The sequence below is a fragment of the Podarcis erhardii genome (genome assembly GCF_964252035.2).
Source record: "Podarcis erhardii genome assembly, chromosome: 2".
NCBI classification, from domain to species: Eukaryota; Metazoa; Chordata; class Lepidosauria; order Squamata; family Lacertidae; genus Podarcis; species Podarcis erhardii.
In genome coordinates, this window is record NC_138498.1 from 106935533 (window position 1) to 106960305 (window position 24773).

The 24773-nt window shown below is 46.1% G+C and overlaps 1 protein-coding gene across 13 annotated transcripts; it reads right to left on the reverse strand.

The window, feature by feature from the left end:
* Nucleotides 1-1412: 1412 nt before the first annotated feature.
* Nucleotides 1413-24399, reverse strand: LOC309337115 (uncharacterized protein). Of its 13 annotated transcripts, none has more exons than XM_081853814.1 (5): nucleotides 23598-24392; nucleotides 12737-12886; nucleotides 9798-9901; nucleotides 4580-4775; nucleotides 1413-3549 (listed from the first exon to the last, which is right to left on the reverse strand). In XM_081853814.1, exons 3-5 carry the CDS (start codon nucleotides 9867-9869, stop codon nucleotides 2960-2962), a joined length of 858 nt encoding a protein of 285 aa, XP_081709940.1. In that variant the 5' UTR covers nucleotides 9870-9901; nucleotides 12737-12886; nucleotides 23598-24392; the 3' UTR covers nucleotides 1413-2959. The 13 variants fall into 13 exon arrangements, with proteins under 13 accessions (XP_081709940.1, XP_081709941.1, XP_081709938.1 ...); XM_081853815.1 differs by lacking the exons at nucleotides 12737-12886; nucleotides 23598-24392 and adding exons at nucleotides 10341-10443; nucleotides 14592-15347; XM_081853812.1 differs by lacking the exons at nucleotides 12737-12886; nucleotides 23598-24392 and adding exons at nucleotides 10341-10443; nucleotides 14443-15347.
* Nucleotides 24400-24773: the final 374 nt, after the last annotated feature.

Consider the following 24773-nt stretch of genomic DNA (forward strand, 5'->3'; position numbering starts at 1 on the left):
ATTACCTTTGAGCAAACATGCACAGGATTACACTATTAAGATAAAATGGCGAAGGTTTCACGCAGACAAAGGCTGCAGTAAGTGAACATGCACATCATTCAGCTTATCTCATCTCACAGAGTTGTTGTGAGGGTAAAACGGGGGGCGGGGGGGGCCGGGGAGGACAATTTATTCCACCCCTGAGCTTTTTGAATGAAGGGCAAATGAAACTGACCTATGGAAAATGCAACTTGAAAAATGAGACATTGCGCATACCTTTGTAAACCAAGAAAACTTTCATAAAAAATATTATAAATAAATAAATAAAAATAAAATAAATGAAACGAACAAATTGGGAAGCTAATTGGGTTAGACTTGCTAGGTGCAAAAAGATAATCAAATTGCACCGAAGATTGCTTGGAGTAGGAATGTATTGATTATATAAATATTGTGCTCTCCATCTTCAATTATCTAAAGGTTTGTCACGTGGACGATGGAGCAAGCTTCTTGTCTCCTGCTCTGGAAGGTAGAACCCAAACCAAGGGATTCAAATTACAAAAAAAGGAGATTCCAACTAAACATCAGAAAAAACGTTCTGGTGGTAAGAGGTGTTTGACAGTGGAACGGATATCCCTGAAATATGTTGGACTCTTCTTTCTTGGAGGTTTTTAAGCAGAGGTTTGATGGCTATCTGTCATGGATGCTTTAGCTGAGATTCCTGCAATGCAGGTGGTTGGACTGTGTGACCCTCAAGGTCTCTTCCAACTCTATGATTCCATAATTCCTTTTGAACATGTAAAATTATCAATTACATGGATGTATCTCTAGCACTAGGGACGCGGGTGGCGCTGTGGGTTAAACCACAGAGCCTAGGACTTGCCGCTCAGAAGGTCGGCAGTTTGAATCCCTGCGACGGGGTGAGCTCCCGTTGCTCGGTCCCTGCTCCTGCCAACTTAGCAGTTCGAAAGCACGTCAAAGTGCAAGTAGATAAATAGGTACCATTCCTGTGGGAAGGTAAACAGCGTTTCCGTGTGCTGCTCTGGTTCACCAGAAGCGGCTTAGTCATGCTGGCCACATGACCCGGAAGCTGTACGCTGGCTACCTCGGCCAGTAAAGCGAGATGAGCGCCGCAACCCCAGAGTCGACCACAACTGGACCTAATGGTCAGGGGTCCCTTTACCTTTATCTCTAGCACTAATTACAATATGTGGGTCCTCATAAGACAAAAAGCAGAAGTAAAGAAAAACCTGAGCTTCTTCATATTAGGTTAATATCTGTCTCTTGTGTGTTTAATTATAAATAAAACAACTGGACTAAAGACATTTTCCTTTACTTCTGATTTCTGCCACCCACATGTACCAATTAATGCTATAGAATCCCTTGCGCCAAATACATTCTCCACAGAAGAACAAATCAGAAGATAAATATTTGGCCACAATGATTGCAGATTTTATTATTCCACAAGAAGAAGGAAACCAAGTTGCACACAAATCTCTGCACTGGAAGGCTAACCAACGGCAGATGGGTAAGAGCACATGCAAAATGAAAACAGAACAAAAATCAACACTAAACATGTCAGGCATCGTGAAGTCTAGCAATGAAATCCAACACTTTCACACAGCCCACCTCGACGGACTATCAGGGAGTAGCTCCTTAAGGATGAGAAAGGCTAAAAATATCAAATGTGTTATCATATATTGTGTCTTGCTTACTGAGTTGCCTCTCTGCACTAATTACAGGCTCTCTTGCAGAAGGAGGCAGTTCAGGGTATGCAGATGCAACTTGGAAATTTCTCTTTGACACTAGAGGAGCCCACGCCACTTGTTTTCTCAGCTAATGGACGGGGTTTGCAAAGAGACTCTTGGGACTCTGCAGGTCCGTTTTCTTTCTGCAACCCCCCTTTTGGCCCAACCACACCTAAGAAAGTACCTGTACTTGAACAGTAGCCATTGTTATTGCTGTAGGTTTGTAGGGGGTCTTGGGGATGGTCGAGATTCTCTTCTGAACCAGCGATCCTGTCACTAGGGAGGTTTAGAATCTAGTAGAAGAGGCTGCTGAAGTGGTCTGACAACATAATGGCCTTGGCTGGACTGTTAAGCACCCGCAGGGCTGGATTAACCATTAAGCAAAATACACATGTGTTTAGGGCATCAAGGGAAAAGGGGCACCATGGAAATTCCCCATTGCCGGATTTACCATGGACCAAATGGTCAGCTGAACCAGGTTCCACAAAAAAAGCCTCCAAAATAATTGAAAAAAATACATATCTATGTATATACAATAATAAAAAAATAATAACAACATAGTAAAAATAGAGATTAATGATTATTGAATGAAGATCTGATCAAAGACTTTGCATTAGAAAACACAGGAGAAAAATTTTCCAAATATAAATAAAGTGGAAGTATACAAAAATAAACATTGTTTTCCATATTACTGTAGGCTTCATTTCATTTCAAAAAATAAAACTTAATTTTATGGTTTTATCATTGTTTATGTTTTGAATTAGATATATAAGGGGGCACCAAAACCTTTTAAGTGTCCAGGGCCTCTAAAGGTCCTAATCCGGCCCTGAAGCACCGTCATTTACATGTCCTAAGAGACTGCCATAGATACAAATGGGTGGGCCATTTTCCACCTCACCTGGCTGGCTGCCATGTCATCCTAGGAAGGGGAGTGATAAGCCAGGGGAGTTGGTTCTGGTGGGTGAGTTTTATCTGAGGCTGGAAGCTGGAGAGACAGAGATACGTCTTGCTCTGTGCGTGGGGCCCAAACCGGTCACTTTGGGTCCTCTCTGGAAACCTAAGGGGGAAGCAAGATCTGTTGGACTGTTCATGCTGTGAGTCCCTCCATCCTATGCTTAGGCTGTATATATGTGCAAATAAAACCACACATCCTAAAGACATCAGTCTCCACTGGCCTTCATTCCAAGGAAACCAAAACCTGGGTCAGGGCTGGAACGCCTGGAGTCTCTCACCTCTCAGAGATTGGGGTGTGTGCAATATTTCACAGGCTTTTCCATGGTGTTGATGGAGCCTGCCATCCCATCGTGGTTCAGACTTTTGGCCGGTGAATCCTGGCCCTGCTGGCCCACCATGGGCGCCAGAGGACTTTTCATATTCGGAACGCTAGAAATTCTCTGGAAGAGGCCCAACTTCTGCAGGGCTTCATCCCTAGGGGACCTCTGGCCTCCAGGCAATGGCAACGGATGTTTATCTGTTCCCACAGCATCCTCTGTTGGCCCTCTGACAGCAGCGGAGATGTCAAGGTGGTGGAGGAAGCGAGAACGAAGCTCTTGGACATTGACTCCTGACCTCATTATTGTGTCAAACTTCCTGAAGTAAGCAGGGTGAGATTCCGCCAATCTATGAGGCCCTCTGGATTTGGGAGAAGGAGGATTGGGCCTGCTCCTCCTCGGAGTGATGTCAGCTGATTCCTCCGAAAGGGACTTGGTCATTTTAATCTTGGAAAGGGCAGGGCGAGGAGAACTGGACTTGGCTGAGGCTGCCTCCACAGACGTACTTTGAAGCATCCTGGAGTCAACACTGTCCTTGCATTGGTCCTCAGCACCTGCACACACAACCAACGTGAGTGAGGAAAGTTGACTGCAGAAAGTCACAAATGCTTCAGCTGAGATTCCTGCACTGCTAGATCAACCTTGTGGATTCCTTCCAACTCCACAATTCTATGATTCTAAGGAAAGAGGTTGGAGGTTTCCTTAAGAACTCTCTCCCTTCCAGCCCAGCCAGATATGGTCCACCTCAACGAAACGGTTGTGGCAAATGCATTTGCTGCAGCTATGTGAATGCCACACCAATGGTTCCCGCAGTAAGCACATCAAGCATGAAGGCAGAAAGCAGAGGGCCAATGATGACTGGATTTCAGATCTAAAGCAGGATTCCCAAAACTGGTACCCTCCAAAAGTTTGGGAATACAATTCCCATCATCACTGCCCATTGCCACTTGACTTGCTGGGGATGACGGGAGTTGTAGTTCAAAACATGTGGAGGACAGCAGGCTAGGGAAAACTGATTTAATGGGGAAAGATCCATGTTTGGGGCCATGTGTGTGCGACAGAGATGCAGCCATCTACTGTGTATGTGGGCTGAAGTTGGCAGTTGCCTATTGGCAGTTACCATTCTAAGTGCTAAGGATTAAAGATTAGGCATGGAATGCCAAAAACATCATTCCCACTAGTTTGACTGGAAGGCAGTGTGCTACTGGGGGCCTAGGAGGCAGTAGAGGAGCAGAAATATACCCCCTCACACAGTCAAGCGACAGAAAGGACTGTAGGCATCAGAGAGCATGGGATGTGGGGGCAGAGAAGTAAGAAGATGTTGATTTTAATGTGTTAAATGAAAATCACCAGCCAAGTCACAGCTGCAGGAAGCCACATGAGAATGGACCTCACTACACCAGCCAGCTGGCCTACATGCTGTAGATCAGGGCTGGGGAGCCTTTGGTCCTCCAGATGTTGCTGAACTACAGCTCCCATAATTCCTGGCCATTGGCTATGTTTGCTAGGGTTGATGGGAGTTGTAGTTCTACATTTCTAGAAGTCATCCACAAATCTATGTTAACGGGTTTGATTTCATCTCACCTAGTGGTTCTGCCAGTTCCTGATGACTCCGTTCTTCTTCTTCTTCTTCTTCATCATCATCATCTAAAAGGTCCTCATCCAAGGAGTCAATTGTCTGCCGCAAGTTCTCTAGACATTCCTTCTCTTCTGGGCTTAGCCCAGAGAAAAAATCTTCATCGTATTTTGAGGTGCCTTCAGAATGAGGTACAGGGTTCAACTAAAGGCAAAATAAGAAGCCAGGAAGAGGAGGGGAAACATAGCTTCTCAAAGCCAACAAATACAGTGGTACCTCGGGTTAAGTACTTAATTTGTTCCGGTCCCTTCTTAACCTGAAACTGTTCTTAACCTGAAGCACCACTTTAGCTAATGGGGCCTCCTGCTGCTGCCACGATGCCGGAGCACGATTTCTGTTCTCATCCTGAAGCAAAGTTCTTAACCTGAAGCGCTATTTCTGGGTTAACGGAGTCTGTAACCTGAAGCGTATGTAACCTGAGGTACCACTGTAAACAGCTAATTTTCCAATTAACCAATGGCAAATCCATGCCATACATTTAAAGCACGTCCAACACACATTTAAAGCACCTGACTTCTCCAAGAATCTTGGGAGCTGTAATTTGTTTCGGGTGCTGGGAATTGTAGCTCTTGGGGGAAACTACAGTTCCCATGATTTTTTTTGGGGGGGGGGATCTGCTACAAGGCTGAGGAATATGGGAGGTAGCTTACAAGGGAAATCATTTGGGGAGAGGGGTATCTGGGAATTAGTAACACTGAACAAGAAATGATTGTTAGCTCAAAGTCCTGAATCAGTACTGGGTGTGAGCTATTGATCATGGTGTACATTTGTCTCTATTCAACTCTCTGCTCTAAACCTAAACTCATCTACTGATTCCACTGAGACTTTCAATGTACAGCCGTACCTTGGAAGTCGAATGGAATCAGTTCCAGAAGTTTGTTCGACTTCCAAAACATTTGAAAACCAAATCACGGCTTCTGGTTGCCTGCAGGAAGCTCCTGCAGCCAATCAGAAGCCGCAAAAGCCCCGTCGAAGATTAGGGTTCCAAAAGAGCGTTTGCAAACCGGAACAGTCACTTCTGGGTCTGTGGCGTTTGGGAGACAAAATGTCTGAATTCCAGGGCATTCGATATCCAAGGTGCAACTGTAATAGGAGTGCAATTGCACCTTTGCATCCTGATCCTATGGTCTCATCAAGATGGCTGTTGTTGTGTTTCAGGAATAGCCACGATCCTGGAATGATGAGCAGGATGTCAAGTCATCTGGTCACACCATTTTTGGTCTCGTATAATTGTACCACTGTAGATGCACAACTTAAGTATCTTACGCTAGGACTGCCATATTTCAAGAAGTGAAAATCCGAACACTTCCGATATGAGCTGCCATATTGCCTGGGTTTTGCCCGGACATTTTAACTGATTTTTGAAAATTTCACCCAGATGCCATTTTCGACGGGTGAATCCCAGCTATGTCCAGACGTATGACAACCCTGTCTTATGCCAGGGCAACACAACTCCCAGCATAAGGCACCAGTACAAGGGTGACACAGTGAATACCCCCACTCACTGGATCATCACCTTGTCGTGTTGAGTGGGCTTGCATGTTCCTATGACCCTTGTGAGCGAAGCCATCGGGAATCTCGTACTCCCAGCAGGGTCACCCAAGGCGGTAAGGTCAAAGGGAAGGAGCTAGACAAAGAATGATCCAAGAAGTCCTCAACGGCAGAACGGGCGGATGATAACAAGCAGTATGTTACAATGGCTGTGAAGGCAGATGAAGGCTGCAGCAGATAGGAATCTATCGGTTTGTCGTGACTACTTCATGCCATCGGAACAGAGCCCTACTGCGAAGACTGTGCGTTGGTCAGCGTTCACTGATCTACACACATAAAACAAATTCACGCACAGGCGTCTTCCAAAAACCCAACCCAAACCCCAAAAGGCCCATGGCGATAGACAAATGGTAACAGGGGCAGGATCGTGAAATCTGGAAGACCCTAGTCATGGACCGACACATGGGCGGTGGATACAGATTCAGTCGTTCTGACTCAAGGAACGAGGCAGTTGAGCAGCTGAGCAGCTGTATCCATGACTGAGCAGCCCTTTTTAGGATCCACTCAGCTCACCCCGAAAAGGGGGAGGGACTAGAAAAGGTGCCCTAAACATAGTCTGTCTCCCTTTTTCCCTGACTGGATTATCAACTCCCGCCCGGAAACCAATGTCCCCACTGTGCAAGGACGTGTGGATCCAGAATTGGCCTCCACAGTCACTTACGGACTCATTGTTAAAACCGTGTTTATGGAAGACAATCTTACTCGGCAACGAGTGATCACAGAAGAAGAAGAAGAAGAAGAGGAGGAGGAGGAGGAGGAGAAGAAGAAGAGGCCTGTACAAGGGATATTAAGTGGAACCTTGGGTTGAGAATGTGATCCATGCAGGAGGCACGTTTGCAACCCGCAGCGCTGCATCTGTGCATGTGCATGACACGATTCGGCGCTTCTGCGCATGTGCAAAGCTTGATTTACAGCTTCTGCGCATGCGCGAGCGCCGAAACCCAGAAGTAACCCATTCTAGTACTTCCAGGTCTGGCATGTCCGCAACCCGAAAACATGCAACCTGCAGTATTCGCAACCTGAGGTATGACTGTACATGCTCATGACTGTTAAGGAAAGTGAAAAAATGGTTAATTCTCCACCAGTCTGCAGAAATGGTGTTTCCCCCCTCCCACAGTACAGCTGCAGGCATCTTGTGACTGTCTTATCTGAGTCGCTGGAAAAAATAGCACATAGCACTGGGTAGATAAGGACTCAAATTACAGCATTCATTGTTGTGGAGTACAGGATAATCTGTTGGGAGACTGGAAACTCTTGGAAATAACCTGTGAAAATGTGTAGGGCTTTGAGAAGAGCTTGTCTGAGAGAAAATGGACGACTTGCAAGGCTTCTTGGACTCAGAGAACTCTTGGCAGTTGCAGGACTTTGTTAGCATTTTGCACTTGCTATGCCGACTGTGTCTCAGCATGGACTTCATAAGCTGGCATCCTCTAAAGGCTCAAAGAGAGGAACTTCTTGTAGCAACTGTAAATAGTGTGCATATATTGTGTGTGTGCTTGTGTATGCTAAGCAAAAGCTACCTCTGCAACACAATTGTTTCCTGCGGTGAGCCTGACAGCTCAGCTGAACATCTGTAGCACACACCCAACACCCAACAATGTCCTGCGCATCAGAGAACACAAGACAAGAATCATAGGACACCCTGAACCCTGACACGCGCTTGTAATGATCATAATCAGAACAATTATAACGCTGTGGTAATTATAATAATTAGGCAACCGGAAGAAAATACAGCTATTTAGCAATAGCTCCATTAGCTAGGAGGAAACCTGTGTGGCAAACATTATTTGAGTCAATATGTCATTCCCAGGAGCAGCACTGTGGTGAACTGGTGTCAGGTTTTATAAAAAGCCGTCGCTTTGGTTTGTCTTCTCCACTTCATTGTGTACATATAGTTATTTTAATTCTATAATTCTATCATTCAACCTCGTCACCTATTTGTCAAGAGCAATTTTATTACAGTGGTACCTCAGGTTAAGTACTTAATTTGTTCCGGTCCGTTCTTAACCTGAAACTGTTCTTAACCTGAAGCACCACTTTAGCTAATGGGGCCTCCTGCTGCCGCCGGAGCACGATTTCTGTTCTCATCCTGAAGCAAAGTTCTTAACCCAAGGTACTATTTCTGGGTTAGCGGAGTCTGTAACCTGAAGCGTATGTAACCCAAGGTACCACTGTATTTGGATAGCCTGTCCTATTCAGCTGCATCTCCTTTCTCAGGCCTGCTTCTGGAGTGCATTTGGACTAACAATGGCTGCCAAGAGAATTTGCTTACCAGCCTGGACCCAGTCACACTTCCAGCTTGGTTTACCAAACGTTTACATGCGGCATTATTGACGATAATAACAATTAATTGCGATTAATTCATCGCCTTCCGTTAATAATCTCAAGGCAATGCACAATGTACAGCTGATATACACAAAATACAAAACCACATATGCTTTCACATTTACTGTATATTTTCCTTCCCCGTAAGACAATCCACTCCAACATGGCTTGATAACGCTTCATAAAACCAAACAGCAAACCCCCTACCTGGCTGGGAATGATGTCAGAGTTGACACCTGGAGAAAGCGTCCCATGCATATAGCTCTCCTTTGCAGCCCACAGACAACACCCTTGCTCCTTGTACACTTGGAGGGTTGTGTGTCTGTGTGCAACTGGCTCATATCATATGAATCTGCCTTGCGCTGTCAAACCGTTGGTTCAACCAACCCAGTACGGCAAACTCTGAATGGCAGAAGCTCTCTAAGATAGGCTCTTGGCCACTGAGCTTAAAAAATACAGACCACGAACAAGACTACTGCACTCCACTCCTAGCCTGCTTCTCCTTCCCATTTAGACACTTTGAGACTCCGTACCTGGATGAATTTCCTTGCTAACCTAGCTAGTGCTTATGTAAGGTTTCAAGTAAAAGGTAAAGGGGACCGCTGACTATTAGGTCCAGTTGTGGCCGACTCTGGGGTTGCGGCGCTCATCTCGCTTTATTGGCCAAGGGAGCCGGCGTACAGCTTCCGGGTCATGTGGCCAGCATGACTAAGCCGCTTCTGGTGAACCAGTGCAGCGCACGGAAACACCATTTACCTTCCCGCCGGAGTGGTACCTATTTATCTACTTGCACTTGACATGCTTTCGAACTGCTAGGTGGGCAGGAGCAGGGACGGAGCAACGGGAGCTCACCCCGTCACGGGGATTCGAACCGCCGACCTTCTGATCGGCAAGTCCTAACCCACAGCGCCACCTGCGTCAGGTTTCAAGTATAAGGGGTCATTTTGCCCAAGTTAGTGGGTGCTATGTCATCCAATGCAGTTGTTTGCTTGGGACCCCAGCTGTGGTGTAAATCCCTCTTTGCACTCAGCAGGTGCAAACTAAGAGTGGACCTCGGTTTTTGTGACTGAGAGATGCAAGGCCCAATTCCTGCTCTAGGTCTCTTGTGTGTAAACTCCAGCTCCTTTATCTGCAAAATGAGAGACACCACTTCCGCAAGTTTTTCCTCAGGATGTTTTGAAACAGGCACTTTGCCCTCTGAAAAGCAGGTGGTGATTAATAATAGTCAGTCCACATGGAGCATTGATGAAACAAGGGTTTGGCAAGCAAATGTGTGGGTTTTGCTCATACCTCAGGCAGTGCTTCCTGATTCTTTTGCTCGGTGGTGAGCTGGAGGCTTACAGCTAAATTGTCAGTGTCCATTTCCTGTCACCGCAGAAGCTGCTTCATCAAATCTACATGTTATAGGAAAAGAAAGGGAAGGCGGCCATTGAGCTGAAACTGTACCAAGGGGACTCATGGTCCACATTCACAACTATGATACTGCTTTAAACAGTTGTGGCTTCCTGCAAAGAATTCTGGGAGTTGTAGTTTAAGGGTGCTCAGAGGAGACTCCTGTTCCCCACCCAGAAGTGGTTTAACCAATCAATCCTTCTTCCCAGGCAGCTCTGACAATTGGATCTCTGAAAGGGGAACAGGAAGCTTCTAACAATTCTCAACACCCCTAACAAACTACAGTTCCCAGACTGTTTAAAGTGGTATGAAAGCCCTTTAACTGCATGGCATGAGCGTGACGTTGAAGCAGACCTGATGAAATTAATTAACCTAAGTTGATTGTGTCTATTATATTCAGTGGGTCTAATGTCGGATGCAATCCCCAGTATTTATGTTTACCTTTTTTATTTTTATAGAGGGATCCACAGAAAAGAAAAGGGGAGGCAGTGATGTGCAGTTAGTCATCGTCCTTTCAAGGCCAGGAGTGTGTGCACTCGGATAACTGGAGGGAAACCAAGTGTGTGGGAAGACAGAGATTAAAAGGAAGGTCTAAAAATATCCAGTTTCCAAAACAAAGAACTCTCAATTGTTTCACAGATCCCACGACTCAAAGAAATCAGGCAGATTAATGCTGCTTATGCAAATATGCATATGTATTTCTGGAAAGAGTGTGGGGCTGTAGAATTGTTGTGGCACTGCTGGTTCTGCAGGGCTGGTTGTTTTAGTTTGTATGTAAGAGAACATGTGGTTCTTGGGGAATCTCTGTTGTGTTTTATTGATCTTGCTAGCTTCTTTAAGGATTCTAGCTGAAAAGTGGGGTGTAAATCTTCTAAAACAGCACTGCTGGCCTCGGCCCAGAATACCTGAAGGAGCATCTCCACCCACATTGTTCAGCCCGAACAATGAGGTCCGGCACCAAGAGCCTTCTGGCGGCTCCCTCACTGCAAGTAGTGAGGTTACAGGGAACCAAGCAGAGGGCCTTCTTGGTAGTGGTGCCCAACCTGTGGAACGCCCTCCCATCAGATGTCAAAGAAATAAACAACTGTCTGACTTTTAGGAAACATCAGAAGGCAGCCCTGTTTAGGGAAGTTTTTAATGTTTGATATTTTATCGTGTTTTTAATATTCTGTTGGAAGCTGCCCAGAGTAAGTAAATTATTAGTAGTAGTAGTATTAACAGCTCTTCCACCATAATCTACAGGCTAGCCTGCATCAACCTGGACCCTTCCTAATGTTTTAGACTACAACTTCCAGCAGCCCCAGCCAATTCTGGGTCCCACATTCCTGCTATAGCCCCTCAGTTGGCATATCTGCAGTGCAGGATTCCACCCTTAATAATAATGAATAATAATAAATTTATTATTTATACCCCGCCCATCTGACTGAGCTTCCCCAGCCACTCTGGGCAGCTCCAAATCAAGTATTAAAAACAATGCAGCATTAAATATTAAAAACTTCCCTAAACAGGGCTGCCTTCAGATGTCTTCTAAAAGTCGGGTAGTTGTTTTTCTCTTTGACATCTGGTGGGAGGGCATTCCACAGGCCGGGCGCCACTACCGAGAAGGCCCTCTGCCTGGTTCCCTGTAACTTGGCTTCTCGCAGCGAGGGAACCGCTAGAAGGCCCTCAGAGCTGGACCTCAGCGTCCGGGCAGAACAATGGGGGTGGATACTCTCCTTCAGGTATACAGGACTGAGGCCGTTTAGGGCTTTAAAGGTCAGCACCAACACTGTGAATTGTGCTCGGAAATGTACTGGGATCCAATGCAGATCTCTCCGGACTGGTGTTATATGGTCCTGGCGGCCACTCCCAGTCACCAGTTTAGCTGCCGCATTCTGGATTAATTGCAGTTTCTGGGTCACCTTCAAAGGTAGCCCCACATAGAGCGCATTGCAGTAGTCCAAGCGGGAGATAACTAGAGCATGCACCACTGGCAAGACAGTCCGTGGGCAGGTAGGGTCTCAGCCTGCGTACCAGATGGAGCCGATAGACAGCCGCCCTGGACACAGAATTATTGTATTTTTTGCCCTATAGGGCGCACCGGCCCATAAGACACACTTATTTGGGGGGGGGAATAAAGGGGGGGAATTATCCCCCCCCCCGCAGCCCCAAAGAGCAAAGAAGCCATGACAGCGAGCGGGATGGATCCTGTTCGCTGTCCTGGCTTCGTTTTTAGCCTCGGGGCTGGGGGTCCGGGAGCGAAGGCGAGGTTGCGCAACCTTGCCATCGCTCCCCGAGGTTGCGGGGCTGGGGGCGGGGGAAGCCCGAGCTTCCCCCGACCCCAGCCCCCAGAATGGGTCTGAGAGCGATGACGAAGTTGCGCGCAGCTTCGCCATCGCTCCCGGAGCTTGCGGGGCTGGGGGGATAGCTTCCTGAAGCCTGGAGAGCAAGAGGGGTCGGTGCGCACCGACCCCTCTCGCTCTCCAGGCTTCAGCGAAAGCCTGCATTCGCCCCATAGGACGCACACACATTTCCCCTTCATTTTTGGAGGGGGGAAAGTGCGTCCTATAGGGCGAAAAATACGGTAACCTGTGCCTCCATGGACAGCTGTGAGTCCAAAATGACTCCCAGGCTGCACACCTGGTCCTTCAGGGGCACAGTTACCCCATTCAGGACCAGGGAGTCCTCCATACCCACCGCCCCCTGTCTTAGTTTTCCACAGAGGCTGGGCAGAAGCAGCAAGTGGGCATGGAGCTTGCTGGAATCCCTGAGGCCTGCAGTGATTCTTTCTCAACCTGAAAATGAGCCGGTTCTGCAAAACTTTCCACCTTCGCCGCATCAAGCAGTTGGTCCCTTACCTTTCCCACCCTGACCTGGCCACAGTGATCCATGCGACGGTCACCTCCAGGCTTGACTACTGTAATTCGCTCTACGTGGGGCTGCCCTTGAAGCTGTCCCAGAAACTCCAGCGGGTGCAGAATGCTGCAGCGATGCTCTTCACAGGGTCTCTGCCATGGGAGCATATTCACCCAGTGCTTTTCCAGCTGCACTGGCTCCCGGTGGAGTACAGGGTCAGATTGAAGGTGCTGCTTTTGACCTTTAAAGCCCTTCACGGCCTAGGACCCTCGTACCTACGGGACCGCCTCTCCCGGTATGCCCCACGGAGAGCCTCAAGGTCCATAAATAGCAACACCCTAGTGGTCCCGGGCCCTAAGGAAGTTAGATTGGCTTCAACCAGAGCCAGGGCCTTTTCAATACTGGCTCCGGCCTGGTGGAACGCTCTGTCTCATGAGACCAGGGCCCTGCAGGATCTGATTTCTTTCCGCAGGGCCTGAAAGACAGAGTTGTTCTGCCTGGCCTTTGGCTTGGAGCCAGTTTGATTCCCTCCCCCTCTTTCTTTTTCCTTCTCCTGAGATGAGGCTGCATTTTAATATTTTAATGTTTCAATATTTTAATGATGTATTTTAATCTTGTTTTTAAGTTGTATTCATTCAATTTGTTTTTATTATTGCTTGTTAGCTGCCGTGAGCCCGGCCTTGGCTGGGGAGGGTGGGGTATAAATAAAAATTATTATTACTATTATTATTATTATTATTAAAGCTGTTCTGAATCTCTCATCTACTGTGGTGAGTTGGTGCGGAGTCTGTGCATCAAAATTGTTGGCACCCGTCTGCCTCAAGAGAGAATAGAGTGCGCCTCCGGGGGTGAAGTCAAACAGCTGCATTAGCAGCACTGAAGTGATCTCCCCAGAGTGCAAGCCTGGGAGGCAATGTGTATGCAGGTCCTCGGCTGCTCAGATGACAAGATCTGCCCCCCTTCTTGGCCTCACTGATGTGGTCCAAAGGAAAGGAAAGCAATACATTTTTCACCAGCTTGGCTGCAGTAGTTTCCAGAAGGAAGAGCACAAGGCGCCATCTAAACATCTTAGGGCAGGGGTCAGCAAACTTTTTCAGCAGGGGGCCGATCCACTGTCCCTCAGACCTTGGGGGGGCAGACTATATTTGGGGGGGGGGGAGAGAGAAATGAACGGATTCCTATGCCCCACAAATAACCCAGAGATGCAGTTTAAATAAAAGCACACATTCTACTCATGTAAAAACACTGATTCCTGGACTGTCCACGGGCTGGATTTAGAAGGCAATTGGGCCAGATCCAGCCCCCAGGCCTTAGTTTGCCTCCCCATGTCTTAGGGACTTACTCCTTAGCCTTTTCTTCTTCTGAAGATGTCCCACAAGGCAGCGGAGGTTTAGGATCAGAGTTTTCCTTCTCCTAGGTGGGCTACCTTCTTCCTAGGTTGATGAGCCCTGTCTGCCCCTCACTTCCCTGTACAGCACATAGCTGTCAACGTTTTCCCTTTTTTAAAGGGAAATTCCCTTATTCTGAATAGGATTTCTCGGAAGAAAAGGGAAAAGTTGGCAGCTATGCTACAGCATGTGCAGAAACTGCCTTCTTGACCATTGGATCCACTTATTGGTCTTGTCTGCTCAATCTGCCAGAGCCTGTCTCCACATGCAGCGGAAGTCCGAAACTCACCGAGGGTTTGAGACTCATCAGCTACGCTCACCTGGTTTAGCGGGCCAGTCAAAGCCATTCCTGAGGTGTGGCTGCTGCCACATGCCGATAGCTTCTAGGAGCCACAGGTGAGTGGTGCCTGGAAACCAGTGACACCCAGGAACATTGGACCTGTGTCCCAGAACCTTGAAACTTTCTTACTTTCCTGATAGCTGCCAACCTTGCCTGCCATCTCAGAGCCCAGTGAACTTCTCCTTTTTTCTTTTCTTTTCTTTTTTTTGATCTGCCTATCTCGTTCCTGCCAGCAGGTGACATCCACCGATAAGCATACAGTAATTTGTTTCCTTCTCACAACAGAGACACCCGTTATCTTTTTCCAGCGTTCCAAAGCAGCCACAATATTCCCAAAGCTGGTGTAGCTGGTGGGTGCTGCTTTGAAGAATATCTGTGCTGATCAGGTGCCACCGTTGCCATTGTTCCGTGAATGGCACCAGTATTTATCGCAGTGACTGTGAATTTCTAACCAAGCGCATCCTAGATACAAAGGGCAAGCAAAAATTAAAAAATGACTCAAAGCACCTATAAGCTAGGATTATGTGAAACAGGCACATATATAAATCATTGGGGTTCCCCCCCCAAAAAAGCGCTTATAATGAATAGAAATGAATATATTGGTCATATGGCTTTTATAGAGCAATTCTTTGTTTGGGCCACATTAATTGGGCTACCCAGTTTCTCTCTCTCTAATAATCACCACTATTGACATGTGCCCCCCACCAGAAGGCTGTCCACAAGTGCTGGGGGGGGGGGGAGAGAGATTTCCCACCCCTGGGCTATAGGATATGGTAGAAACTCTGCTACACTAGCAGAATGTGAGACTCGTGGGTGGCATAAGAGATACCCTGATAGAACATTCTAGAACATAGCAGTGCAACAAACAGAGAAAGAAAACGGAAAGTGTCTTTTAAGGCGGTGCTTGCCAACTGCTGATTTTATAAATTCTAATAGCTAGATAGATAGATTTAAAATCTGCTGCCCACTTCACTTGCATAGGAGCCAACTCCTAGGGGCCAAAGTCCCTTTGACCCTCCCCAATAAAATATTTGAGTAAGCGAGGACACCCCCCCCAACTTGATGTGCATTGCTGTTCAAATCATCTGTGTGTTCCGTGTCTTGCAATTGATTAAGCAGGGGTGGTGGTGATATTTTATTCAAGTTGGCACCCCTGTTCACTTGCAATCTAAGAACGTAAGATGAGCCCGCCCCCCGATTAATCAAGGGCATATTTACAGTCAAGTAAATGCTTTAAACCTGATTAATCTAACCAACCAATGATTCAACACTGCAGCCCTACTAAATGCAAGATCTCCACGAGGCTTCGTCCCAACGGTTGAGAACCTAGGAGGGGCCCCGCTGAGGCATCTAATCATAAGCCTGCATTTTTATCAAAGCTTCTATATATTTCAATCAAGGCTTGTATTTAAAAATGAGCTTAAAAAAAAGGATTTTCAAATGTTTCATGCCAGGCAAAAGACCAGCTGCCTAAAAGAACCTTGGCAAGATGTTTTTCCTCCTAAGACAAGAAGGGCCCCATTGATTTATAGTAGAAAAACAATTCTCAAAGTCATAAAAAGGGAGAATTACATATGCTGCCCCAAGGCTGAGAAAACACCATTAGGAATGGGGAAGATAATACCAATGTGCCTCCCAGTAAAATGAGCCAGATCTTCTTTCTAAGGTTGAAAGGCCAGGAGCAAATGGAAGGAGAAACATTTAGCTGGAAAGAGAACATTTTTGGGGGAAGTCTTTTTCTAAAGCTGTTTCTTAAACTGAGAGAGTTAAAAGGTTAAAATGTGTTAAATGTTGGAAAGGCAACTGGCTTGGCAGAAGAAGCAGCTTCTTCCTATTTTATTTTGAGGCTGGAGAGGAGGGGGAAAGGGGGAGGTGCAAACTGAAGAGGCTTCTTTTAAAAGCTGTGTTTTATTGAGTTCCTTCCTTTTTACTTTGAAAAGCTTTATTCTTTTAAGAGGCTACCTATGATAAATGTATGAAATATATTAGCTTAAATATATTGGCTTAAATGTAATTATGCAAAGGATTTAAGGAATGCTAGATTCTTATTTCATATGGTTGTAAGAGTTGTATTTATCCTGAAATTAAGTCAGCCACCAGCCCCCCCCTTGCCAGACAGAAGACGCCATCCGGGCAGTCTTGATATATGGTTGTCAGGCATTTGTTTAGAAACATTAAATGAAGGAAATCTTTCAATGTTGATGTGAAACTCAAGATCCTTGACATCTGTTGAACATAAAATGTAAGATTAAACCATTTGTTTTAGAAGGCAATAGGGCAAGAAGGGCAAGAGGTGAGCTGGTAATTAAGATTCCATGTAAGATATATTATTACTTATTTGTCATTTATATATAGCTCTTTGTCTCCCATATAAGGGCAAGGAAATGGGTGTATCTTTTGTGGGTGTATCTTTTGTGATTGGTTCTAGCAAACAGCCAATAGGAATTTCAACCAGGCTGATTGGACAGAGGCAGCCACAGGAGGAGCAAAGGGGGCTGGATTAAGGGAATATAAGTGCTGGCCAGAATGGCAGGAGGCAGGCCAGAGCTTGGTAACCACGTACCACTGAGCCTCTTATTTATTTGTCTGACAAATAAATTACTATTTTAATTTCTCTATTGCTGCGTTGAATATTTCATTCCAGCTAAGCGTTAACCACAAGCAGGGTGCTACATTTTATGGTGCCCTGTGACTCGGATAAGTGGTCTGCTGGAACGCAGCCCCTTCGCCCTACTGGGCAGGGTACAAGAGAGAGGACAACTGCTTACCCAAAGCGCGCACTGGTAATTTTTTCCAGGGGGAACGCAGAAGACTCGTCTGTCTGATACCCTGCTCACTGGCGGCGACGGACCGGGGGAAACAGGGAACCAACCAAGGGTAAGTGCACAAAGGGATTTTTGGCCCTCCAATTAATTGGGAGGAAGAGAAGTCTTGATCAAACTTCTGCGTCTCAGTAAGGGGAAACTGAGTACGCTAGGTGGTTGGGTACATCAGATGGTGATCTGGTGTAGGGAAAGGGAAAAATTGGGAGGTAGAGTGTGGTGAAGTATCCAGCGCATTGTATGTGTGAGAAAGTACAGAGCAATCTGTAGCTGACCCGAGTGTGGAGTGGGCAGTACTTCGGTTCCTAGTAAGGCGACTTCACTAGGCAAGGAAACCCACGAAGCGCGTCTGTGAGTGACTGAGTGGATACTTCACAGGGCCATACAATGGGAGTTGGGGGTTCAAAGGGGGAAAATACACCTCTTGAGTGTATGTTAAATAATTTTAAGAAAGCCTTCTCAGGGGCATATGGAGTCAAAATGACGCCAGAGCGCTTGAGAACGTTATGTGAAATAGAATGGCCAAAACAAATTACTGGATGGCCATCTCAGGGAACCTTTGATATAAATTTAGTAAGCAAACTTTGGACTGATATCGCCAAAGAAACTGGAGGGTGCCCAGAACAATTTCCATATATAGATTCCTGGCTGAGCACATTAAATAAAAATCCTCCATGGATAAGGGAATGCAAAGTCAAACGATGCAAATTATTGGCTGTAAAAGCCGAAGCTAGGAAAGGAATCTTGCCAAATAAACTCAAACCCATTTTTGAGGGGCCAGAGGAAGAGGTGCTTCCACCTCCACCCTATGCTCCACATCGAAGGGAGCTTAATCCAAACACTCCACCAGTTGTAACCCCAAGGCAAGAAACTGGAATGAATAATGGGAGTGGAGTCACAGAGCTTGATTCCTTGATAGATTATGATAAATATCTTCAGGAGGCATTGGAGTCCTATAATAAAGCCCAAGCAGAAGTGGTTATTCCACCTGTGACTCCTAATAGACCTCCATCTACAGTCTCCTTTAGTGGAACAACTGATTGCCCACCCCAAACCCCTGTACATCCAAGTCCCAGAGAAATGTTACAGAAGTTACAGGGAGACCTTGCTCGGTCAGCAAGCAATACAGCCAGGCGTATAAAGCTGCTAAAAGAACGCCTTGCGACAGATACCATCCCCTATGATTTGAGGCCCCTAGAGCAAAGTGAAGAGAAAGATCACGTAGTAGCCCCTCTTAGAAGAGTATTTGATGCACTTGAGGAGCCTGCGCTGGTTAATGGGCAACCCGGACCACGGCCACCTCGAACTTCGACCCTGCAATATATTCCATTCACAACTACAGATCTGATGAATTGGAAAACACACACCCCATCTTTTGCAGAAAAACCTCAGGCTATGATGGACTTGGTGACTTCAATAGTAAATACTCATAGCCCTACTTGGACAGATTGTCGCCAGCTCCTAAATACTCTGTTCACCACTGAGGAAAGGAGAGACATAATTGAAAAGGCACAGATATATTTGCGTGAGCAGGCCAGAGCGGGAAATATTTATAATATTGACCGTCATCTCCAAGATAACTTTCCCTTGGAAGATCCTAATTGGGATCCAAACAATGCAATTCACCTGGCCAGACTTACCACCTACCGCCAGACACTTGTGCAAGGTATCCGCAGGGCATGCCAGAAGCCCACTAATATGTCTAAAGTCTCAGATGGGTAGATGTGTTACCCATAACACTGTTTCGTGTTCGGTGTGCACCCACAAAAAGACTTAAGTTGTCACCTTTTGAGCTCCTGTATGGGAGACCGCCCTCCTTTGTTCAGGATATTCCAGCTGACCTTAAACAAATAGGAGACCATGTGACACAGGAACAAGTGCAATCTCTCTCCCGTGTTTTTGTTTCTCTTAACAGGTGGGCCCTCGAGCGCACGCCGTGCAGCATTGCCGAGCCGATTCATCAGTTCCAGGCTGGCGATAGCGTATGGGTGAAAGAGTGGAAACGCGATCCACTTGCACCTAAGTGGCGTGGACCTTACACCGTCTTGCTCTCTACTCCAACAGCGGTGAAGGTAGCTGAGGTGACCCCCTGGATTCATCACTCTCGTTTGAAGAAGTCTGAAGGCAGTTGGACGTGCAAAGGTGACCCCTCTAATCCTTTAAAACTAACTCTCTCCAAAAACCCCTGTATCTAGCCCTACCGGGAACGGGCTAGGTCACGGGCAACATTTGACGACCGGCCTGCTGCAGCCACAACCTGGAAGCTGGCTGACCTGCGCACGCCTGAAGCTTGAGGAGCGTCTGAACCAGCGACTGTGAACGGAAAGATTCTCTAATACAATTGATTGACTGCCCCCCCCCTTGTGGAACAATTATCAGAGATATTACTCATTGGGGATCCTCGGGATATATGTTTTGGTCTTGGTGGTTCCCCATTTCTGTCACTGGGGGAATTATATTGGGGCTAATAATTATTTGCTATCACAATAAGGTAATCTTTTGTGGAAGGAATGCATATACTAGACATCAACATGATTTTATTAATCCTGATCCCTTGGGAAGGGGAAGGGTCCTTGAATCTGACCAAATTGGCTAAATATGGATTCAGCCATGACCACAATATGTGGGTAGGTTTAGCTGAAATGGTAGCTAATGTTGCAAATAGGACCAATTGCCTTGTTTGCTCTCTTGGGCCAGATGATTCAGAGGGAGGTATGCCCTTATTACCGATACCATTAGATGCCATTGGTATGGTAAGCGAAATGCCACACCAAACTGAAATACAGAATTTCCCCGGATGGAACTCAACTAAACCATTACGAGTTATACCTGTACAAGGGGAATTCTGTGTACATAAATCATCAGATGCAGCTGATTCTCCCATGATAGGCTCTTCTCATTGTCACTATACTTGGGATTATAAGAAGAATAGTCATACCTGGGCACACGGTACTACCTATCGAACTCGGAATGCCTTGCCCTGTGCACCTCCTTTTATTCATGCATGGAAAGTGGTGTGGAACATAACTGTGACAGAAAAAGGCAATCTAACATACTGCACTGTAAACTCTCTACCCCTTTTGGTATTTCGCCTTCTGTATTCCCCGTACCAAAAACCTCAGACCCGATGGTTGTGGTGGATATGTGGAGAATGGGCATACAAGAAACTCCCTTCCAAATGGAGTGGGACTTGTTTCTTGGGTTGGGTATTACCACCAATGTGGATTATGCCCACTAGTTCGGCCAGGCGAACACGAAGGAATGCTGATATTTCTCATATAGCAGGAGGAAGTACCCAAAGTTGGAGCGGTACTGATGATTGGCCACCAGAGCGCATTATAGCCTATTATGATCCTGCCTCCTGGAATCCTGGTGAGCTCATACAAGGGGCACGGGATCCTATTTATAATCTAAACAGAATAATTCGATTGCAAGCAGTAGTGGAACTTGTAACCAATGCAACGGCCCAGAGTTTGAGACTTATTGCACAACAGTTGGATGAAAGTAGAGCCGCCATTTTGCAGCTGAAAATGGGAATGGATTATGTACTTGCCAGGCAGGGAGGCCTATGTGGAGTCTTGAACTTGACAGGGAATGCCTGTTGCTTTAACATTTCTGATAATGGTGAGGCAATCCGTGTGTTGGCCACAAAGATGGAGAATATAGCACATGTCCCAGTACAAACATGGGAAGGATGGGATATGGGATGGCTCACCAATTGGTTACCTAATGTCACAGGACTCAAAGGGATACTATTGTCTTGCTTGTTTTTCTTGACAGTAGTAGTATTGGTTTTATGTATGATGCCATGTATCATTTCATGTTTTAGAAGTACAATTAGCAAGATGGTTTCAAATGAAACTCTACCTCATATCATGGCCCTATACAGAGCTTTACCTCAGGAATATGATGAAGGTCAAGCTATCAAGGACACTTGGGATGAAGGTCCTTGAGCTTGAAAGGGGGGAATGAGGCATCTAATCATAAGCCTGCATTTTTATCAAAGCTTCTATATATTTCAATCAAGGCTTGTATTTAAAAATGAGCTTAAAAAAAAGGATTTTCAAATGTTTCATGCCAGGCAAAAGACCAGCTGCCTAAAAGAACCTTGGCAAGATGTTTTTCCTCCTAAGACAAGAAGGGCCCCATTGATTTATAGTAGAAAAACAATTCTCAAAGTCATAAAAAGGGAGAATTACATATGCTGCCCCAAGGCTGAGAAAACACCATTAGGAATGGGGAAGATAATACCAATGTGCCTCCCAGTAAAATGAGCCAGATCTTCTTTCTAAGGTTGAAAGGCCAGGAGCAAATGGAAGGAGAAACATTTAGCTGGAAAGAGAACATTTTTGGGGGAAGTCTTTTTCTAAAGCTGTTTCTTAAACTGAGAGAGTTAAAAGGTTAAAATGTGTTAAATGTTGGAAAGGCAACTGGCTTGGCAGAAGAAGCAGCTTCTTCCTATTTTATTTTGAGGCTGGAGAGGAGGGGGAAAGGGGGAGGTGCAAACTGAAGAGGCTTCTTTTAAAAGCTGTGTTTTATTGAGTTCCTTCCTTTTTACTTTGAAAAGCTTTATTCTTTTAAGAGGCTACCTATGATAAATGTATGAAATATATTAGCTTAAATATATTGGCTTAAATGTAATTATGCAAAGGATTTAAGGAATGCTAGATTCTTATTTCATATGGTTGTAAGAGTTGTATTTATCCTGAAATTAAGTCAGCCACCAGCCCCCCCCTTGCCAGACAGAAGACGCCATCCGGGCAGTCTTGATATATGGTTGTCAGGCATTTGTTTAGAAACATTAAATGAAGGAAATCTTTCAATGTTGATGTGAAACTCAAGATCCTTGACATCTGTTGAACATAAAATGTAAGATTAAACCATTTGTTTTAGAAGGCAATAGGGCAAGAAGGGCAAGAGGTGAGCTGGTAATTAAGATTCCATGTAAGATATATTATTACTTATTTGTCATTTATATATAGCTCTTTGTCTCCCATATAAGGGCAAGGAAATGGGTGTATCTTTTGTGGGTGTATCTTTTGTGATTGGTTCTAGCAAACAGCCAATAGGAATTTCAACCAGGCTGATTGGACAGAGGCAGCCACAGGAGGAGCAAAGGGGGCTGGATTAAGGGAATATAAGTGCTGGCCAGAATGGCAGGAGGCAGGCCAGAGCTTGGTAACCACGTACCACTGAGCCTCTTATTTATTTGTCTGACAAATAAATTACTATTTTAATTTCTCTATTGCTGCGTTGAATATTTCATTCCAGCTAAGCGTTAACCACAAGCAGGGTGCTACACCGCCGCTCTAGCCCCCTGTTCTCACAGGGGCCATCCGGATGCTTGTGGGAACCCCTCTAGCAAGACCTAAGCACAATTGCACCCTCTCCGCCTGTCAGGAGCATTATTACTGCCTCTCAGTGTGGAGGCAGAGCATAGCCATCAGGCCTAGCAGCCGCAGATAACCTTATCCTCAATTAATTTACCCCATGGTAAATTAAGGCCCAGGGGCTGCATCCGGCTTAATCGCCTTCTAAATCTGGCCCGTGGACGGTCCAGGAATCAGAGTGTTTTTACATGAGTAGAATGTGTGCTTTTATTTAAAATGCATCTCTCAGTTATTTGTGGGGCCTGCCTGGTGTTTCTACATGAGTAGAATGTGTGCTTTTATTTAAAATGCATCTCTGGGTTATTTGTGGGAATAGGAATTCGTTCATTTTATTATATTTTCAAAATATAGTCCGGCCCCCGACAAGGTCTGAGGGACAGTGGACTGGCCCCCTGCTGAAAAAGTTTGCTGACCCCTGATTTACCCAGTCCTTAAAAATCCTGAAATGTGTTCGATCCAGTTAAAAGGCAGCCCAATTTCTTTTTTTAAAAGCTTAACAGCATTCAAAAGTTCCACCCAATTGTTTGGATAGCCAATCAAACAGCACTTGGTGCTCTGTTTTCTCCTCCGATGGTCCTTGAACACACTTTCAGAGGTGCAATGCAAGGAAAGTTTTGCTACTCCTGGATGGCACAGGAATGTCGCCTTTGTATCACAACCTCAAGGTTTTTATCCTTCTCCCCAGCTATGGACGTAGCCGGGGGGGGGGGGTTGCAGCTGCCTCTCTAAATCAAGTAAATAAATAAAAATACTTAACCAACTGACCAACTGCATCGCAGTTAACTCGGTTTTGCCCCCCCCCCCAACATAAAGCCTAAAATAAATCCTGGCTATGCCCATGTCCCACCTCCAACAGCCCCCTTTGCTTGAACTGAAATTGAAATATAATAGAAAGGGAACTCTGAGACGGTCTTTCTGCTTACCAGCCTGTCCTTAGCCTCCTCTGTTTGTTGGAACTCAGGTGTTGGGAGACCAAAGGAGCTGTGGCCAGCAGTTTGTGGTCCCTCTTTTCGTTCCCCATGGAAATGGGCGACCCTGCCTGTGATTGGTCCTGGATGGATGGAGAGCTTTGTACTGTTTGTTTGGACTCTCGGTGGCATGCAAATAAGAGTTATTTCCTTATTGGAGCATCCAAAAGCTGTGTCAACAGCACAAGTGTTGCCTTGCCCTTCACCCAGGCCCGTTCCCTTTAGAAAGCAATGGCCTCCCCTCTTGCGCAAACACTTCAGCCAACCTAGGGTGGAAGGGATGAAAAGGAGGGGAGAGCCTAGCGGTTGCAGGTATCTTAGCTACCAGACCGCCCAGGGACAGGAGAAATTCTTTGTTACCTTGGGAACAGCAAGCTCCTTCACGCCACTGTGGAACTACCACCTCGGCTTAAGTCAATTCAAATATCATATAAAAGGCGCACTCTGACATTTCACAACTTAGGGGGCCTTGAAGGCAGCGGCAAGCGGGGAGTCTCTCCCACCTCAATATGCCTTTCATGAGTGAAGGATGCACTCTAGGCCCATCAAAAGCAGCTAGACAGCCTGAGCCATTAATAAACTTAATTGCTTTGGATCCCATCCAGAATTATCCATGTCGAAGCTCAGGCTCATCTTCTGCAAGCTGAGCAGCCGCCTTTTTTGTACGCGTAGCCTGGTTTTGTGCCTTGAGCACAGGGATGAGGGAGCTGAGGGCCACTGGCGCCTGTATCTGGCCCTTGAGCCCCTCCCCAAGCTACACATCAGCCACACTCATCCCCACCCAGACTACATAGCACCCACCTTGATTGTTTTTACTCGCTAGAACATGCCCTTGAACTTGCTTGTTTGCATGGAGGACAGAGAGGAGTCTGCGAGTGCGTATGCAAGATAACGTTTAAAGCATGGGTCTCAAACCCTCGGAGAGTTAGGGACTTCCCCTGAACGCAAAGACGAGCTGTAGCAGATTGAGTGGATGAGGCCAAGCCAGGGTCCAATGGTCAAGAAGGCAGATTCTGCACTTGCTGTAGAGGGAAGTGAGGGGCAGATGAAGCTTGTCAACCTGAGAAGGTAGCCCATCTATGAGAAGGAAAACTCTGGTCCTAAACTGCTGCTGGCCTTTCAGGATATCTT